Below are 18,820 nucleotides of genomic sequence, written 5' to 3' on the forward strand. Positions count from 1 at the left end.
GTCAGTCTGCCCCTCCCCCTCCCCCTTTGACATCCCGTGTTTACAGGGTCTGTTGGAGTTCGGCCCTGACAGCTCAATCTCATACACATTTTAATGCAGTCAGGGAGAGGTGGATATGTTTATGAATGGAATCTGTGAAGGCCGTTGGTGCAGAAGCCCTCTGACCTCATACAGAAAGCTGGCCATGGCACTGCGGTGACATTTTGCCTTGAAATTGATTTATGTGGTACAGCATATAAATGAAAACATTGTCAGCATGCTTTCCTGCTTTTTTACTCTCAGTAATATAGAAATGCCTGTCAGATTAATTAAGCTATATGTGATTTTCCATTGTTTCTGTGCAACTAGCTTATTCTTAGTTACCTGCTGTGCAAAGAACGCAATCAAACATTCCTGCAAAAATCTTATTTTGTGCCGCCTTCAATTACTGTAAATGGCGTCTCCCCTAAGTTGCTGATTCCCAGTCTACTCTCTCTATGTAGACGTCTGTTTTCATGTACCAGCTTGTCTCTGTTTGATTGTTTAAGTTAGTCTTCAATATCAGCCTTCCTGTCCCCTGGGTCTGTGCCCCTTTCTTTGACACTAACGGGATTTACTGGTTAAAACTGGTTTTAGGCAGCATTCATCACCTTCCTACTCTGTGCTCCCTGATGCCATGTTTGTGGAGCACCATTGCAGTGCCCTGATATACATGTATGCCCCCCCCCGATTATTTTTTAATCAGGAAAATACTGCAGAAAGAGACAGGACAGGTCCTCTCGTGTCCAGAAGGGGAAGCCGGGTGCTGTAGTGATGGGGGAATGATGTCTGTCGCCGACCGGTTCTGTCTGGTTCTGGCCAGTTCTGTCCGATTCCATCAGCACTGTTGCAGATTGTACTGGTGCCCAAAATGACAAAGAATCATAGTGGTGTTGGTAAGATGGTCTCAGGAGACGCCCCGTGGGTTGGGATTTCCCAGAACAGAGAAAACTTACTGGATCTAGGACGAATCTGGAGGCGAGAGAAAAGAGGACAAGAGCTTAATACAAGAACCCTTATAGATGTGTATTAAGTAGCTCTTGGGTGCAACCAGCAGTATCATGGTGACTGACAACCCAGACGTCACGTGGGTTTGACTGCAGCGGAGCCTCACCCCCCCACCTCTGATCTGAGCAGTGCCCCCCAGCTGTGCAGCCAGGTGTAGCGCAGGGCTGGGAAGAGCCTGCCTGTTACGGGGTTGCGGGGCTCAATGGGGCATATCTGGAAAGATGGGGAGACAGACAGAGAGAGAGCGAGTTTTGTAGGTAATATAGTATTACTACAAATCTGCTTTAAATCCTATTACCTCATCCTTCATATTCAGATATGGTCTTATTTTCCCTCGAGAGTCATTAGCGCAGTGTGTGTGTGTGCATTTATACACGGCTTATTATCCACTGGTGCTACAGCAAGTCCTCCTTTTACTTTGTTTGTGCATTTAGAGAGCAGATTGTGTGGGGATGCCATACCCCAGAAAGCCATATGGTTATCGATTCTCAGCCTGTCCCTGATGGCCTAATTGGTCAAATTAGACAATTAACTGTGTACATTTACAGCTGCGCAGGCGATCCAAAATATTATTTCCCAGTGTTCGGTGCCTCTTTGAACTCTCCACCTGTGACGCACCCTGGAGGCAGAGGGGTGCGACTGCAGTTTAGCTGTGTCCCGTCTGAGTTTGCAGCACCAGCTGTGCAGAATCGAGGGAATGCGACCTTTAGCATCCCCAGCAGCAGCACAGAATGTCACACGCGTGCCAGGAAGTAGCTTAGCCGTTAATGGTCCTTTAATTGCTGATTCGAATCCAGAGGCTCTTCTGTTCTGCCCCCGATGAGGTACTTATCCTGAGCAGTATCATAGGGTATGTTTTTTTGGGTAAGATTTTATGCTAATGAGCAATTAGCTCTTAGTAAGGAGAGCTATTTATTGTGAGGTGGTGCACGGTAAGGCGGATTTGCTTCTGAATGAGAATGGGCTTTTATGGTGCACTTCAGAGATCTCTGAAGTTGAAAGGCTGATAATCACCTTATTGGTCTGCTTTTGGAGAGACCACTGCTATTATTGGTCTGCTTTTGGAGAGACCACTGCTATTATTGGTCTGCTTTTTGAGAGACCACTGCTATTATTGGTCTGCTTTTGGAGAGACCACTGCTATTATTGGTCTGCTTTTGGAGAGACCACTGCTTTTATTGGTATGCTTTTGGAGAGACCATTTTCGCAGCCTCCTAATTCTTTGATCCGTCGTGCGGCCCTTTAAATGGGGAAATGCTTGGGGGGTTGGGGGGTAGCTTCGGCAGAGCTGGGGCGTTGGCCAGGACCATGGCCAGCCGGCCAGACTGAGCAGGTTAAAAGCCTCGATGCTCAGAGTAACTTGAAACAGGAAGCGGTTAAATATCATTTGTCTGCCTTTCCTTCAGGTACGAGCAACGGCTCAGTGCTCATCTACAACCTGACCAGCGGCCTTCTCCACAAAGAGCTGAGCAGCCACTCCTGCGAAGTCAGGTGAGAGCAGACACACTCCCAGTGGCCGCCTAGGTGCCTCCTGCGCCAGTGACTAGCGCCTTCACGTCAAGTCTGGTTATCCTGTACAAATTTGATATTTACGGCCGTGTTCGTAATTCTCGTCTTGAAATCTAACATCCATTTACATCCATTTCAGCTGAGCCGACAGCTGCCAAGACGTGACATTATGAGAACGGATGGTGTAGTCTAAAGGATGGTGTAGTAGATAACGGTCGGCATGCGGCCTCCCTCTCTCTCATAGCCCTTCCTCGCAAGCCCATCTCATGTCTTCCTGTCACCCGCCGTCAAAACGTTGTTTCAGTACCGGGGGGCGGCTGGGGGGAGGCTTATTGACGGGGCAGGTTTGCAGCTCATTTTAGTGTCAGGTGACTCTAAATTTACATGTCACTCGGACAGATGTCTCTGCTGTTTCCTGAGGCAACTTTCTTGTAAATTACCCCTAACAATAGCACTGCTAAATAAATAATATATTAATAGTAAATGTAAGTCACAGCATTGAGTTTCTCAACCTTCTAGTCCAGTAGCATATTGCTTGATGCAGTGCTCAGAAGTAATAACTTTTTTTTTTCTTTTTAATCATCCATTTCGGTTCCTGATCTCTAGCAGAAACTCTTTTAAAGCACCAGAACGCTGCCCCCTTTATGTAACATAATGCATTCACACCAATGGTGGACTTAAATCAGAGTGCTAATGCTATGCTAATGCTTCATGCTTGGGTCCTCCCTGTTCCCCCAGCCACGCTGTGTGCATTAGCACACGTCTGTGCGGGTAGGAGGCATCGATTGTGTCTCTGGGACCATCAGCTGCCACAAAGGGCTGTTGAAAGAAAGGGAGGAAGACGGGATTCATGCTTAATCCTTTCAGTCTCATTTTCTTCCCTTTTGTTAGTATCAGTCTCTCTTATTTCTAATAACAAGTGGTTAGCTTTCAAGTGTACATGCATCTTGTCTCTGAAGATATAAAATTTAATAAGTATGGGTATTACGGATATGCAGGTTATATTAGACATGTAATTGAACCCAGTATTTGACCTAACAATTCCTGCAGTGAGGATGTGGGTTCGATTTCCATCATGCCGGATTAGCATTCCGTCGCCACGGAAACACGGAAAATGCAAAGATAAAGGAAGCTAAAAGCTGGTTCCCCTGCGTGTTCTTGCTTTGCTGTTCTGGGCTCCTCAGTCAGCCCCTGGCATTCTGGGATGTGGGTGTGATGGCCAGTGTGGCCCCAGAAGCTGTTAGCTGGTTCATTCAGAACAATTTCACTGTGATCCATTAAGCAGGAAATGTGATCAATTAAGCAATTTACAGATTGATCGGGGATAATGGAGCCGGCCCTCTGTTTTCCAAGGGTCGGGTCGGCCTTTAATTACAGAAGTTACTCATTACACAAGGTGTTTCCTGCATGCACAATTCATCTGAAGGTTTGTGCGTCCAAGAAGACTTTAAGCCTGGAGTCTGTGATGGTGCCGGCCTTTATGTCACTGTGCTCCTGTAAACCTGCAGCTCCTTCCTTCTGCAGTCATAAGCAGGAGGCTGTTAGCTGTTAATGAAGGCAGAGTCTGGGGCTGGAGCTACGGCTAGAGTTTTCTCCCCCTTTCACTTCTTTCCCAACTAAACTGCACTGTGTGTGTGTGTGTGTGTGTGTGTGTGTGTGTGTGTGTGTGTGTGTGTGTGTGTGTTTGGGTGTGTGTGTGTGTGTGTGTGTTGAGAAGCGGTGACTGTATAGCTATGACTGGGTATAATATTAATGACTGCCCCCGCATCCCTTCACCCCCCCCATCTCGTGGCCCCCTCCCTGGCTTCACTCACATCCCTCCTTTTCATCCCTGCTCAGGTGCTTCTCCATCCAGCATTCTGGAAGCATTCGCTCGCCTTCCGGCTTCTCACAGTCTCTGTAGCTCGAGTGTGAATGATATTAAGAATTGTCCCCCCCCCCCCCCCACCCCCACCCCGACTCCTGCCTTTCCTTCAGTCCTCATCCTCCCTCTCGCCTGTCTCACCCCTACTTTTGTTCACGCCCCCTCCCCCCTCTTTCTCTCTCACACTTTCAGCTCTCTCTAGCAGCATTTCCACAGACCCCCCCCCCCCTCGGTTCGCCTCCCTACAGATCCCCCCTCTCCCCCCCCAGTTCCATTCACAGCAGGCCATCGACCGGCCCTGTCACTGTGTTATTGGACTCCCCCACTTCACACAGAGATAGACACACACCCCCACCAAGAGCCTCAGCCTCCCCTGACACCCAATGGTGAAATTGAACAGGTCATCTCACACATGCTTCCTGAAGCCCTGCTAATTAGCCCTTCTGCTGTGCATGCTTTAGCTGGCCCACATTTTAAGTGCCACCTAATGCTAACATGCTTTGTCCTCCCATACCCCGCCTGCTGCTCCCCCGTCGCCCCCTTGTAGCCGTCCCGTCACCCCCTGCTGCTCCCCCGTCGCCCCCCTGCAGCCCCCCTTCCACTCCCTTCTCCCTTCCTGGTCTGTAAGCTCCTCTGTATTCTCTCAGTGGCTGCTAATCTGTAGCCTTTAGCCGTGCCTGCGATTCGCGTGAAATCTCTCCAGATAAAGCCTGGGCGCTTCAGGTTAATAGAGATCATTATGCACCATCTATCAAATTAATCATGACGGATACTATGCCTCATTCGTTTAAGAAAAGTTTTCCCAGCAGAAACTGGGAAGAAGAATTAAATGGTTGGAGACCTATTAGACGGTACGTCAGTCAGTAATGTGGGCTAGTGAACGGTCCCTTTATTTAAATGTTTGATGATTTCTTTTGACAGTAGTTCTGCCTTCAGAGTGAAACTCTATCTGATCCTCTGTGGGGCACCTTTTTCGTCCACATGCTGTCCCACCAATGCCAATTCCTGGCAGATGGGCCACGTATCATCACAGGTCATGTTACACCTCCCATCCTGCCTCTGCTCGCTATCTTCACTGTGACCCAACGGGTGTGACATCCCTATTGGCCCCACGGCCGATCAGTTCTCCCAGCGGTGCCCATCCACTGTCAGCATTCTTCTTGCCTGATTGGACCGTCGGCAGCTTTTCTCTGGAGCCTCAATGCATGCTGGGAGGCCTTTGTCTTTCCCAGGAGCCGTGACACTCAAATATTGTGTCTATGTGTGTCTGTTTCCCCAGGGGGATCGAGTGGGTCAGTCTCAGCAGCTTCTTGTCCTTCGCCACCTCTGCCCCCAACAACTTGGGCCTGGTGCGCAATGAGCTTCAGCACACGCACCTGCCCACAGGTGAAGCACTGACCTCGTCTCTCTCTGTGTATTGAATTGATTGTGCTGATGACCATAAACTGAATGAACCGATAACTTGTTGTGTGAAATGATCAAATGGATGGATGGATTGTAAGTGAGCATATCAGCTTACGATGCTGTTTTGTGTGGGACCAAATTTGTCCTCCCTGCAGAACGATCCAGTCGCTGGTTATCCTGACGCTTGCTTTACTGTTTCGTCCCTCAGTATTTCTTTTGGGTCAAACCAACAGAGACCGAGCGATTCCAAGATGACACATAAATCTAGTGGTAGATTTACTTCTATTATTACTATTCTTTGCTGCCATCCAGTCGATCTCGTTCCTTCAACGACTACCAGTCCAGGCTACTATCCATCTCTCTTCCTCGATCACTAATCAAGTACAGCGTTACACAACATACATGGCAGACTGGCCCCATTAAATACCACTCGCTGCAGGTCAGACCACACACCCTGCAGAACCCACTGTCCACATGAGATCTGCATGTGTTGCACATGTTTATAACAGAACATGTGGCCTCAGACATCTATAACATGGCCACCCGCTATTAGATGTTTATCCACCCGTTTTTTTTTACCATGTACCAGCTACACTGTGCCTCTTATCCGACCTTATGAAGATCCCGCGTTTTCAGTCTTTAGATTTTGTGTAGGATCTATTAACCATGCCTTTGGCTCCTGGAGCCGCACTGAAATGGCACTTCGAATTGCTGGCGCGTGTCGGAGTGAAAGCAGGGGGGTGACTTTGTGTCGAGACGGAGGGAGTAGCCAAGGGAGGCTAGTCGACAGAGTTATTAGTTATACTGAGGCTGGTCGTTACTGAACAGTCATAAGCGGGTGAGACAGGCTGCGGTTTTACGGGGTATCAGTGGTAGGGACCGTGTGGGTAATAGCGTTGTGGTCATGAATAGCACCCTACATCCCTCAAATCCCTCACCAAGTAACTGAAAAACATAAAATCAGTAATAAGCCCCCCATTCCAGAACCCACCCCCCCCCACACCCAGCCACCCAAGTCCAGTCATAGTCCTGCCCTTTGCCTCGGAGGACAGTCCATCACAGCGGCAGCTTAGTCAGCTGGAAAGATGCGGCATTATTTTACTTTCCGTCTTCCTCTGGCTACTTCCAGTTTCGCTACCGGAGAATAACTGGCCTCCACCCAAAGCAATAAAAGATCGAGACATATTTTTTTATGACTTATTATTAATCAAGCAAGCCTCCATAAATGAACGAGTTTTACTGATGGAGCTTCAGAAGGAGCGAATGGCTGTTGGATGGATAGCCAGGACCCCGCGGACGGTCCGCTAATGTGTCTCTGTGCCTGTCACTCTCAAAAGTAGTGTAGTACTGCATATACACTGTGTTTCGCTCTTTGCCTTCATTCGGGTAGCAGTGGTTGTTTATATCCCTCCTTTCATTTTTGACATCATTTGGGGAACCAATAGAAACCAAAAGAATTATGGGGGGGGGGGGGGGGGGGGGGGTTTAGACTTGTGACCTTGGTCACCATCTGTGGGAAACACGTTAAGCTGAAAAGCCTGTAATTGGAGATCAGTGAATGCATGGGAATAATGACGCACCATAGCACCCCTAGACGGTGATGGGTGATGGCCTTCAAAACTAGTGGAGGGGTGTCTACATGTGCTTCTGCATGTGTCTGTCTACACGCGTGTTCACATACGTGAACGGCAAGCCTAGGAGAGGCCCACCTGCGATGTGAGAGCTCATTAAATTTAAACACAAAGGAGACAGAAGGGAATCAGGTCCTGGGAGATGATTCTAGAGGCAGCGCCCAGCAAGCTTGTTAACTTCTTGCATTGTTGCAGCAACGCCTTCCCTTGAACGTTACACGTTAAGCGCGGTAAACTAATTGCCGCACGTAATCACCGCGCCTTGCTTTTGTCTTCGAGCCATCGCGTGGCTAATGTGCGTCGCTGCGGTCTGTCAGCCCTGTTGGCAGGACGTCAGCGCGTGACTCATTGCCAAGAAACGAGAGGGAGGTGATGAATTTTCCCACGTGGACGGCGGCCGGTTACATAAGCGGCGCTCACCTGCCGATGCCCATGAGTGAAACGAGGTCAGAGTTGGCGTGTCTCGTGTGCACGCATGTGTCTGTGCATGTGCTGGTGTTAGACGGGGCGAGGCAAGGCGAGCCCTCTAGTTGGGACGACGGATGGGCTATGGCAGAATTCAGCCATAAACTCTCATTACAGCACTTCCCTGACAGCATGAGGCAGTTCGAGGGAATATAATCTGGCAGTTGGGAACTGTAGCAAGGCTAAATGGTGCAAGCACTGGATGGGACGGGGCCACAGGGAGCCCCTACCCAATCCGAGCAAGCTAGACTGACAGCTCCGGTTCCGCCCTTTAACCACGTGTCTGTCCACCGTATCCTCAGCCTGCTCTGTCAGTATGGCCGCTTCGGGATCAATTTCAGGCTGTTTGCCTTCTTCGTAATTATTAATTTACCTTTGGTGATTGTTACTCCCTGAGGACAGCAGTCCAGCACCTCAGAATAGAATCTGTGTAGGCTGTTGGAGACAGGCGTGATTCGGGAACAGGGCCATCTAAAGAGCCTTATATCCTCATGATTTTACATTCTGTAAACCATTTCAGTAAGAAATTACTGGAATGGGCATAGATATTCATTTATTATTATAAATATTATTAGGTTAATTACATCTGGAGGAGCACGAGGAGGAAGGTAAGGTACAGCTTACAGGCACACACATGCTCACACAAACACACCGGGGTGATGTCATATTCCTGGGTTCCCTTTGCATTGTGGGAGGAATTGCGGGCACCACGCGAGCAGGTGGCCTGTTCCTGCGACCACTCACTGTGTCACTGGGTATTTATGTGTGGATGGCTTGCTGTTGAGTTCCCCCTTATCTGCCATAGATGATTAACGGCTCGGTATTCAAGGAGCTAGTCTGGAGATGAGATATGGTAGAGTGGCAAAGATATTACAGAAGAGAGAAGGCTTGGATATTTGGTGATCATGCATACTCTTCTGGGTAAATGATCATTAAATGAAGCCGTTACCCTACTGCTGGTCTCCAGAGCTTTCTGGAGGGGCTACCGATGTCGCCATGTGCTAGATGGAACATTCAAGATCCTCGAGGTGAATGACCATAAAAAAAAAATAGCCCCTGCATTCGAAGGACCCCCTGGAAAGACTCTCGCTCATTTCATGTGCTTCTCTGTCTCAAATGTGCTGCTTGGGATCGTGTCACATCCTCGCAGAAGCAGATGGCGGAAAGCCGTCCCATTGGACGTCTTCCCCAGCAGGGCGAGTGCGGGGTAGGCATTTTAGGAGGAGAGGGACAGCTTCAAGCTTAATAGACTGTCAGGAGGCTTTTGAGCTGGAATTTAGGTCAGAGCTTTGGAAAGGTGGTGTTCCTCCTTTTATCATACAGAGTCCAAGAGCAGAGTCCATGATTACTGTCCCCTTAATGAAACCCCTTACCCCTCTTTTTCAGGAAGGATGTTCGCTTTCCGAGGCGAGCGGGGGAATGATGAGCCGCCTATTGAGATGATTAAAGTGTCCCACCTGAAGTGAGTATCCATGACGGGGATTATAAATGCAGCGCATACCACTGTTTACTGCTGGTACGGCGTCTCTGTCGTCTCGCTTTTTATAATGTCCAGAGCTGTGTCTCAGTTTTCTGGGAAGAAGAATGGGGAGGGAAATGCTGAGATGATGCCTTACTGAGGGCAGAACCCAAAACAGACCTAATGAAGTTCATGTGGGGTCCCTGTGCTTTGAGTTCAATATTTTGCCTTTTCCAAAGCTTCCGTTTTGCGTGTCCCATGAAGTCTTGGGGTGGTGTTTAGGTGTATGGTCCCCCTCCCCCAGGCAGTACCTGGTGGTGGTGTTTAAGGAGAAGCCCCTGGAGCTGTGGGACGTGAGGACGGGCACGCTGCTGCGCGAGATGGCCAAGAACTTCCCCACCGTCACGGCGCTGGTAGGAGTGCGATCCGGGCACACAGACGCACACTCATCGCTGCCAGCCGCTTCCCACGCCTACTCTCCCTACTAATTACCGATTCCTGATCAGCAGAAACCTGGTAACAAGCAGACACTTGCATTATGATTATTTACAGTATAGTTCTCTTGGGTCTTACACAGGACACTTATGTTCTTTCCCTGCTTTTGTTGTCCCTCTTAAGGTGGAACAATCCACACATCTTAATAACAGAGAATTCCTTTCTAAAGCACAGACACGCACATTTATTGACTTGCTCCACTCAATCACCCGTTCTCCACTCCCCCCCCCCCCCAACAGTGTGGGTAAATGCTCTCCCCCACACGTCCAGAAAGGCCCTCCCAAATCCCGACGCCCTTCGTGGCTACCACCAGTTTGTATTCATTTGCCAGTTTCCTTTCATAGCGTGAATATTTTTTATTTTTAACTGGCAGGCTTGCTTACGCCAGCAGAAAGTTAAGAATTTATTCAGAGAAATTCAGTTACAGGCAACATATTTATTATTCTCCCCAAAGCGTCGCAGTATTTCCAAACGGGCCGTTTTTATTTTGGTTTTTAAAACCGAAGCAGCGCATATAATATGACCAGCGGTGTTAATAATGCAGTACTCTCGCCATGTTGTTGATCTTCATATTGATTATGCTGCCAATGTGAATGGTTCCTAACCTTAGAGTGAGCATGAAGTCAAGTATCCCACTGCCCTCACCCAGGTCAGAGAGCAGAGCTAGACACTTATGTGATACTGCAGAAGGGGGCAGCAGATGAATATGGAAGAACAGGGTGATTTGTGTTCTGTGCATGTTTATGATCTGCGTCACGCACCTGTGTGCAGGAATGGTCACCTTCTCACAACCTGAAAAGTCTCAAGAAGAAGCAGCTGGCAGCCCGGGAAGCCATGGCCAGACAGACTGTGTCTGACGCGGAGCAGAGCAGCGTGGAATCCTCAGTCATAAGGTCAGGGGTCAAGGGTCAGAGGTCACTAACGTTTGGCGCTGATGGAGAGCCAGCTGGGTAATACTGCTGGACTGGCCGTAATCACCCGCAGTAACATCCGGTGTCCGTCCTGTCCCCCCCAAACCCCCCCAGCCTGCTGCAGGACGCGGAGAGCAAGTCGGAGCTAAGCCAAGGCATCTCCGCTCGCGAGCATTTTGTGTTCACCGACACTGACGGTCAGGTGTACCACATCACCGTGGAGGGGAACTCGGTGAAGGACGGCGCTCGCATACCGCCCGACGTGAGTGCGCTGTCTCGGCTCCCCCACCCCCACCAGATGAGGGGAGAGAAGACAATGTTTGGAGATAAACACGGAGATGTGGGGGACGTGATCACACATGCGGCCTTTACTCAGCAGAGTTTGTGTTCTCAGTAATTGTGTGTCTGGCTCTTGTCCTGCATCCCGCTGATCTCGTTATGTTGACAGTCTATGTGGGTGCATCCCCCCCCCCCCCCAAAAGTTGGATGGAATCAAATGCAGCCCAGACACGCGCTCCCTCCTCCGCTGGCTGAATAATCTGTACCCTACGTCCATTTTTTTTTTTTTATCTAGCATGGGGCTGTTTTTCTCCACCTCCCCTTTAAATTACACTCACTTTCATCTTTAGTTATCTTAGGTTGGTTGGGGTTGGGGGGGGGGGTTATATACTTAAGACCATTAGCCTCTAACAGGAAACGGTAGTGCTGCTCACAGAGCAGATGGTGCGATGGGGAAATTGGGAACGTGCCGGAAGGGTTGCTGTTGCCGGGGGCAATGGGATGCAGCTCATTTATTAAGGCTATCTGTTCACACTCCGGTTGGGAATATGAGAGAGAGCGGCCACCTTGTGGCCCCCCCTTCGCCTGACTTTCGGACAGCCCCCCCGCCCCGCCCCACCCCGTTACAATAGCATTCCTCTGTCCCTTAGCCTCTCCCTACATGGACGCTGCAGGTTTTCAGACAGGAAATCGTTTCCCTCCCTGTTTCCTGCTGTGCCCTCTGCCACTGTTACGTTAATTGAATTCATTCCCCTCTGTTGCCTTTGATAATTGTGACATCGTTCTCTGTGCTGCAGGGCAGTATGGGTAGCATCGCCTGCATCGCTTGGAAGGGGGACACCCTGGTACTGGGCGACGTTGACGGGAACCTCAACTTCTGGGATCTGAAAGCCCGTTTGTCCAGGTGAGGCTAAGGTCGGGGTGTGGGGATGAGTCCATAGCGTCGGTCTGCTGGGTTCCGGTGCACATCTCCATATTTGCACTTAGCAACGCTTGTCTGTTTGCCATCAGGGGGATTCCCACGCACCGGGGCTGGGTGAAGAAGATCCGCTTTGCCCCAGGCAAGGGCAACCAGAAGCTGCTGGTCATGTACACAGATGGGGCCGAGGTGTGGGACACCAAAGAGGTGGGTGAGAATTTCTGGGAATCCAAGTGAGAATTTGCTTGTCCTTCCTGAATGTTTGATTTTGTTTGCTTATGCGGGAGCGTGTTTCTGAGAGGAACGCTGCTGTGTGACATTTGTAACCGTTGCCGTTGTCCATAGGGACCATTTCTTAGGGTCTTTATGCAGCTAAGCACACACAAGACGGTAGTTTGAGGTCCAGTTCCGCTTATTAAAAGTCATTTCTCAGTTAGAAGTAGGCCTAAGTGGTTTGGCTGTGTTTCATTCCTGCAAAGTGTCCAGATGTATACCTTTGTTTACATAAGTGGACCTTTTTTCTATAGACGTGTATTTAAGACACCCTTTGCTCAGGTTACCAGCTCTGAAAATGAGGGTTAATGACCAATAAGTAAAAAAACACATTTTAAAGTAAAATTAGCAAACCTGAGGGTTGGTTTAACCCTGTGGGGTCCAGGGGTAGGGAAAACACTTTCACTGACTGGGGCATGGTCACACATTTCATTCACTATCATAAACTTAATGCATGGCAAATAAATTATTTCTTATATATTTGTTTTGGCATTAAATTCATCTTAACCTTGGGGTACTTTGTAAATATGTATACATAAGACATAAGATTTATGTGAAGTTTGTAATTTGACATCAAACTACAGACATTGCAAAATGCAGCTTGGAACACTTGCAGAAACATTATAAATGTACATAGTAAGTAATGGTGCCAGTTTGTTTTGATCCCAGATATCTGATCATCAAAATCTGCATGAAGATTTCAGTGAGATATGAACTGAAATACACGAGAAAGATATGCGGCATCGCCGATGATGCTGTCGACTCCAGAGGGTTAAATGTCCTTTTCACACTTTCTCCAGTACTGTGATGAATGAATGACATATTTACTGGGTGGAAAAAGTTCTGTAAGTGATTCAAAATTATGGGATGGACACATTTGTCCCCGGGGCCTGTTGGTGTCGGCCACAGCGCATCGTCCTTTCCCATCTGTCAGGGAGTGACAGATTAGCCTGCTAACCTCACCTATGCCTCAGAGGCTAGAGAGGTTAGTGACCTCCCTCCTCCATCTCCCCAACCAGGTCCAGATGGTCAGCAGCCTCAGGGTCGGCCGCAACGTGACCTACCGCATCCTGGACATCGACTGGTGTACCTCCGATAAGGTGGTGCTGGCGTCGGACGATGGCTGCATCCGGGTGCTGGAGATGGCCATGAAGTCAGCCAGCTACCGGATGGACGAGCAGGACCTCACAGGTGAGACGTGGAGTGGGGGAGCAAGCGAGAGGGAGGGGGGGCGTTCATAGATGGAGTCAACGCAGTGACCCAGCAGAACTGTATGATCTACCAAGAACACACCTTCACGTGGTCTTGGCTTTACTTTTAGCGCTGGAAAATATCGAAAAAGCACAGCTAACAGAACTTTATAATTTTCAACCACTCCAAAGCCTGCCTTCAGGCACTTGAGTCCTTGAAGACTGTTCGCCCCGTGATGGTTTACATTTTTGAAAAAGTATGGTAGTTACGGAACCAGAACTTTTATATTCCTTTTTTTTTTGCTGGATTGCACTGCACAGTGGGCAGTCTGGCAACAAACAGGTGGATCATACAGCTAAAACAGCCTTTATCTCTGGGATCGGGGAATACTGGATACAAGCATCTGACCTCACACCTGTCCTGAATGCATACATACATTCAGAAAACGGAATTGGATAAACAGGGTTCATGACATCAACCCAGATATTGACAAAAAACTGGGCTGTTCCTTAAAATCAAGACATAAAGTGTTATACACTAAATGCCCTATAGGTCAAACAAGACTTTATTTTTTATTAAGGACTGTCGGCCCTCTCAGACGATGAAGCACATTTTACTGGGCTGTTCTGCCTGTTGTGCCAACAGACAACATTTCTCTGCTTTACTACACTGCAAGAAGTTTTTAATAATGTGTCACCCAGAAGGATGCTAGAATTTTTTTTATCACTACATATGATGTCTGCCTTGTAGTATTAAGCTTGATGTGTATTTTATTTTTTAAGCATTTTTACTTTTATTTCTTTTAATTTAAATTTTATTTCTTTTTCAGTTTTACTAGGTATCTTGATATGCATTGACCTGTTTATACATCAATTCATCAATCAGTTTATTTCATATATCTGTGTCTGTACAGTTGTATCCGATTCCTGTCTCTTCATGAATATTTATTTACTGATCCTAGTCTTTGCTATGAGTCGCTGACATGGCAGTTAACAGCCAGCTGCCTAGCTACCTGCGTGTAATCCGGCTGTGTGAATTTCCCCAGTCCCTCATCTCCTTCTCTGACCTCTGTCATCCAGACCCCGTGTGGTGCCCATATCTCCTACTCCCCCGGGCCGCCCTCACTCTGAAGGCTTTCCTCCTGCTGCAGCCCTGGTCTGGCTCCTTCACCATGGACATCACCCAGGTGTAGGTATTCTCTCTATGCTCCCTCCTGTAAGGTCCCTGCTCTGTCTGCCGGCTTCCCCGATCTCAGATCGACAGGCTGGCCTGAATCACCTTTACTTCCAGCTGGTTTTGATGGACAGCCCCCCTCCACCCATCAACGGCATCATCATCACCACTAGTGATGGCCAAATTAAGCTTCGTGAACCATTTGCTGTGCTTTCTGACACCACTAGATGGTGCTCTCTTTTCAAAAGAGGGCTCAGTTAATGCCCAAAGCAAACCAAAAGCACCATCTAGTGGAGTAAAAAAAATACAGAAAATGGTTCATGTGGCTTCATCTGGCCATTACTAATCACCACCATCTTGATTTTCATATGCCTAATTTAGGCACTTGAGGGGATCTACCAGGCTTGGTCTGGGAAAACCCTGGCCCTCATTGTTTATTATGGTATGCTAAATGACCCAGTTCTGGTGGGTTACAGCCATCGTTGCTGAATAAGAGAACATAGCCGATGCCTATTGGATAATTCAGGATGCTCAGGTGAGGAGGAAGGCTTCATCAGTTCATTGGCCACATTTTCTGTTCTACAACAAAAGTGACAGTGATCAGTGGTTTCCCTAATCTTCCTGAAATGGTTTATAAGTGGGTCAGGGTATCACAGGGAAGCCGTCAGTGTTCCGCAGAGCGCTTTGTCCTTGGAAAACCGTGCATCAGAGTGTCTTCTGATATATTTAATCTCATGACAGCTTTCTTCCCTCCCAATTTTGTAGGGATTATACAGAAAAAGATGAAATTAAGGGCCTGATCCAGGAGCAACTAAACTCCCTCTCCAAGTGAGTTCTTACCTTCGATCAGTCCGTCATGGAAGAGCAGAGCCCGGTAACGTAGCAGCAAGCTGCGCTCAGCTAATCAGGTGGCATCTTAATTGCAGCTTTAGATCTGCAAGTTAAAGCCGCCCTGGGCTTCGGTTCCACGCGATCGTGGGTTTAGATGGAGTGTTGGATAAAATGCACTCCTAGCTTTTTATTTCTCCTTCCGTTTTGAGGTTTCTTAACGTGCTGTAGCCAAACATTGGAAGTAGCCCCCAGCTGGAGCAGGTTCCTGATATACCAGGCATGCAGCGGGAAAAGGGATGTCGTGTTCCTTGGTGTATTCACTATTTTTGGTTGTTTTCAAAGCTGGAATGTAACTTTGCATTGATTTTTGCTTTTTAGTGATGTCAAGAGTGTTCTGCAGGCTCCTCAGCTAAATGTCCTTCAGCGATGCCTTCTTGTGTCGCGGTGAGTCTCCGACTTTCCGTGTCTCCTGCTGCTCCGCTTTATCCCTGCACATAGGTCAGCGTGGTACTCCGCCGTCCTGCGGGGGGTGGGTTTAATATCACTCCTCTGGTCAGAAATGCGAAAGTGATGGCTCTTCCAGCACACCTGGAGTTGAGGATATTGACCCCTGAGGGCTTCTTAATGGCCTTTTCCAAAAAGTTGATGGACAATGAACTTCTGAAACCAGATCGGCAGCGATATGTCTGCCATTGAACTGAAGGTCTTATCCATGGCAATGCATAATAGCAAGAGCGTGAATGGAGGATTGTTTAGGAGGAGAGTATAATTATTGTGGTCATTCTTGAAGGCTATCTTGCCTCACAATTTAGCACTTTATCACCACAAAATAGTTTTTCCAGACGTGTCATAAGAAAACATCTCCCCTGCTACCACCCATGTCTTTCTAATCACTCTAGCTGTATATTAGCTCCTGTCATAGGTGATTTCACCAGGGGCGTAATTGCACCCCCTACTGGTCAGATGAAAATGCTATTTGAATATATTAAGTTTAATAAAATTAAATTATATTGTAAAGTTATACTTGCAAACATGGATTGTGTCAGTTATATCAGTGTGTCATAATTTATTGTAAATGTTTTTACTGTTGGTTTTTATTATTTAAGTTTATTAGTTTTCATGAATGACTGGTTGGGTTCTTACCTTGTACCCCTGGTAGAAAAGCTTAGTCATATATGGTCCCTGTGTAGAGTAGCATGTCACCAATGGTTTGGTGTCCTCAGAGGGACGGCCTGTGGTTAACACATTGCAGTCTGTCCCGGGACACCTTAGGTTATTTGGGGATGAATCGGACCTGCAGTTCTGGACGGTGGCGGCCCACTACCTACAGACCTTCTCCCAAGAGCGCCAGGCGGGTGTTGCCTCCAGCGACGGCCAGGCTGAGAGCTCTCAGGGGGCGCCGGTGAGCCATCTGGAGATCTGTCAGGACACACTGTGCGAGAGTGCCTACTTCCAGGTGAGGCACAGCAGGGTCTCCGGCCTCCTACTGTGGATGTTTCTCGGTGCATGCCGCTCTTGATCGCTATCGCTCTCCCTCTGTCTGCCAAGGAGATCTCAGGTATCAGGGCGAAAGTACGAATCCCAAAAGTATAGTGCGTCTGAACTCCAGAGACCAGTACGGCAAGCTAAGCTTTCAGCTCTGGAATTCTCTCCGTAAAGCCTCAGAAAGGCTTTGACTCAAAGCCCGGCTTTGCAACAAAGTTGGCTTAAGGAAATACGAAATATGCCGATGTCTCTCTGGAAGCAGTGAAGAGTCCATTCCCATATTGCGTGTATAAGGACAGCTCTTACTAAAAAAAAAAAATAAAATCTAACATTTTAGTTTATTAAACAACAGAAGCAGATTGAACTGAAAGTGTGACCGCTGGTTAACCCAATCCTAAGCCAAGGACTTTGGTCACGCTTCTTGACTTGCAGCTGTCATCACACTTTGTCACCTGCTTCATTAGTACCTGTGTTTCCCTCACACCTTTGAGCACAGAGAGGAAAACCATTTTATTTATCTTATGGGCTTTAGCCTTGGGTCAGGCCCATTCATCACGCGTTGCGAAGGGCAATGGAGCAGGGCGCTTGCACTGTGTGAATGGATGGCGCTTATCTCAGCCTCGGTCATTGATCTAAAGGGCCGGGGGTGTGATTTAAATGCAGGCATCGATCTTTCTGTCGCAGTGATGTTGGTTAGTGAATTGAGGGCTCTGCCACGAGATGGAGAGATCCTGGATTGTTTAGTTACTAGGCCAACACAGAGAGCGATTATTAGGGAGAACGTTAGGGTCCGGGGTCTTGATTTGCTTAGCGTCTTCAATTGTTGTATCGTTTGCCCCATAATGTTTCTTGGCAGTTTCAGCGGTTAAAGCTGTTTAGATAGTGGATTTAAAGTCCTGGCTAGCATTTCTACTCCCACCTCTCAGCGAGGCGATACATCTCAGTTGTACGAGTGATGTTTTAGCTGCGATAAGTGGGTTTCGATCGTGTCGTCCCAGATAACAGCATTCTGAAGGCTTTTTGTATGGCTGACTTGCGACTGTCAGGTCGCTTCCTGAATGCCAGTGACTTTTCTGAGAAGCTATTAGGCTGGGAACGATGTCCATTAAAAAAAAGCATCTGTTTGTAATGCAGCAGCTAAAGGCTTGCTTGAGCAGTTGTGATTTTAGTTTTAAATTATCCACTGGTAGGAACAAAAGCATTGTTTTGTGTGACAAAGCCTGCGTTCTGTGCTGTAAAACGCATTGTGTGCACTTCTTCAGTCTGGTAGCTGGCCATGAATATTTAGTATCCAATCAGAAGACAGTAACAGTAATTCAGATTGTCACTAAAGCAAGACCCTTCATTAATGTGGAAAGAGGGCCTGGGCGTCCTACCAAAACATCATGAAATAACGTAAATTCAGTGTTACATCCACATCCACTCCAGCTATGACGAGCCCATTAGTCAAACGCAAATGTAATATGGGAAAAAATCAGTGGTTTGAATGGGCTTGATCTGAATTGTAAATTATACATGGGTCTGTATGTAGCATCCAGCCTTGTCCTTATTTTGGATTTCTGGGGAAAAACTGTTATTTGTTCTGATAGTCAACGTCATGTCCCCTTTGTCCTATGATTACGGTTCAAAGCACCCAGACTTTTAGAAGACAAATACTAGTGTCGCCCTACATGCAGCTCATGCAGAATATCTTTTGAACGTTTGACGGTTCATTCCAAACACCACCAGAGACCGACACACTAGAGTACTCACACTACCGTAACTTGACTTGTAAACTCTAGCCCGTAGTAAAGGAAAGGGAGCAGATATAATGGAATGGAGTATTTAATTCTGAAATGGCATTTTTGAAATGTCTGAGAAGCTATTCAGCAAAAGGCTGGAACAGCGTTTTATCCCGCCACGTGA

General features: G+C 47.8%; 1 protein-coding gene across 1 annotated transcript in view; it reads left to right on the forward strand.

Annotated features, from left to right (window-relative positions):
• Window positions 1-18,820, forward strand: part of wdr11 (WD repeat domain 11) — a 44,930-nt gene that overhangs the window by 14,614 nt on the left and 11,496 nt on the right. Inside the window, exons 11-23 of the mRNA XM_049008288.1 lie at window positions 2,433-2,517; window positions 5,679-5,785; window positions 9,286-9,361; window positions 9,663-9,771; window positions 10,625-10,746; window positions 10,879-11,026; window positions 11,841-11,947; window positions 12,055-12,169; window positions 13,255-13,426; window positions 14,506-14,614; window positions 15,365-15,427; window positions 15,809-15,874; window positions 16,703-16,886. Coding sequence (XP_048864245.1) covers window positions 2,433-2,517; window positions 5,679-5,785; window positions 9,286-9,361; window positions 9,663-9,771; window positions 10,625-10,746; window positions 10,879-11,026; window positions 11,841-11,947; window positions 12,055-12,169; window positions 13,255-13,426; window positions 14,506-14,614; window positions 15,365-15,427; window positions 15,809-15,874; window positions 16,703-16,886 — 1,463 coding nt within the window. The remainder of the gene's footprint in view (window positions 1-2,432; window positions 2,518-5,678; window positions 5,786-9,285; window positions 9,362-9,662; window positions 9,772-10,624; window positions 10,747-10,878; window positions 11,027-11,840; window positions 11,948-12,054; window positions 12,170-13,254; window positions 13,427-14,505; window positions 14,615-15,364; window positions 15,428-15,808; window positions 15,875-16,702; window positions 16,887-18,820) is intronic.

This window comes from Brienomyrus brachyistius, chromosome 3 (genome assembly GCF_023856365.1).
Source record: "Brienomyrus brachyistius isolate T26 chromosome 3, BBRACH_0.4, whole genome shotgun sequence".
NCBI lineage: Eukaryota > Metazoa > Chordata > Actinopteri > Osteoglossiformes > Mormyridae > Brienomyrus > Brienomyrus brachyistius.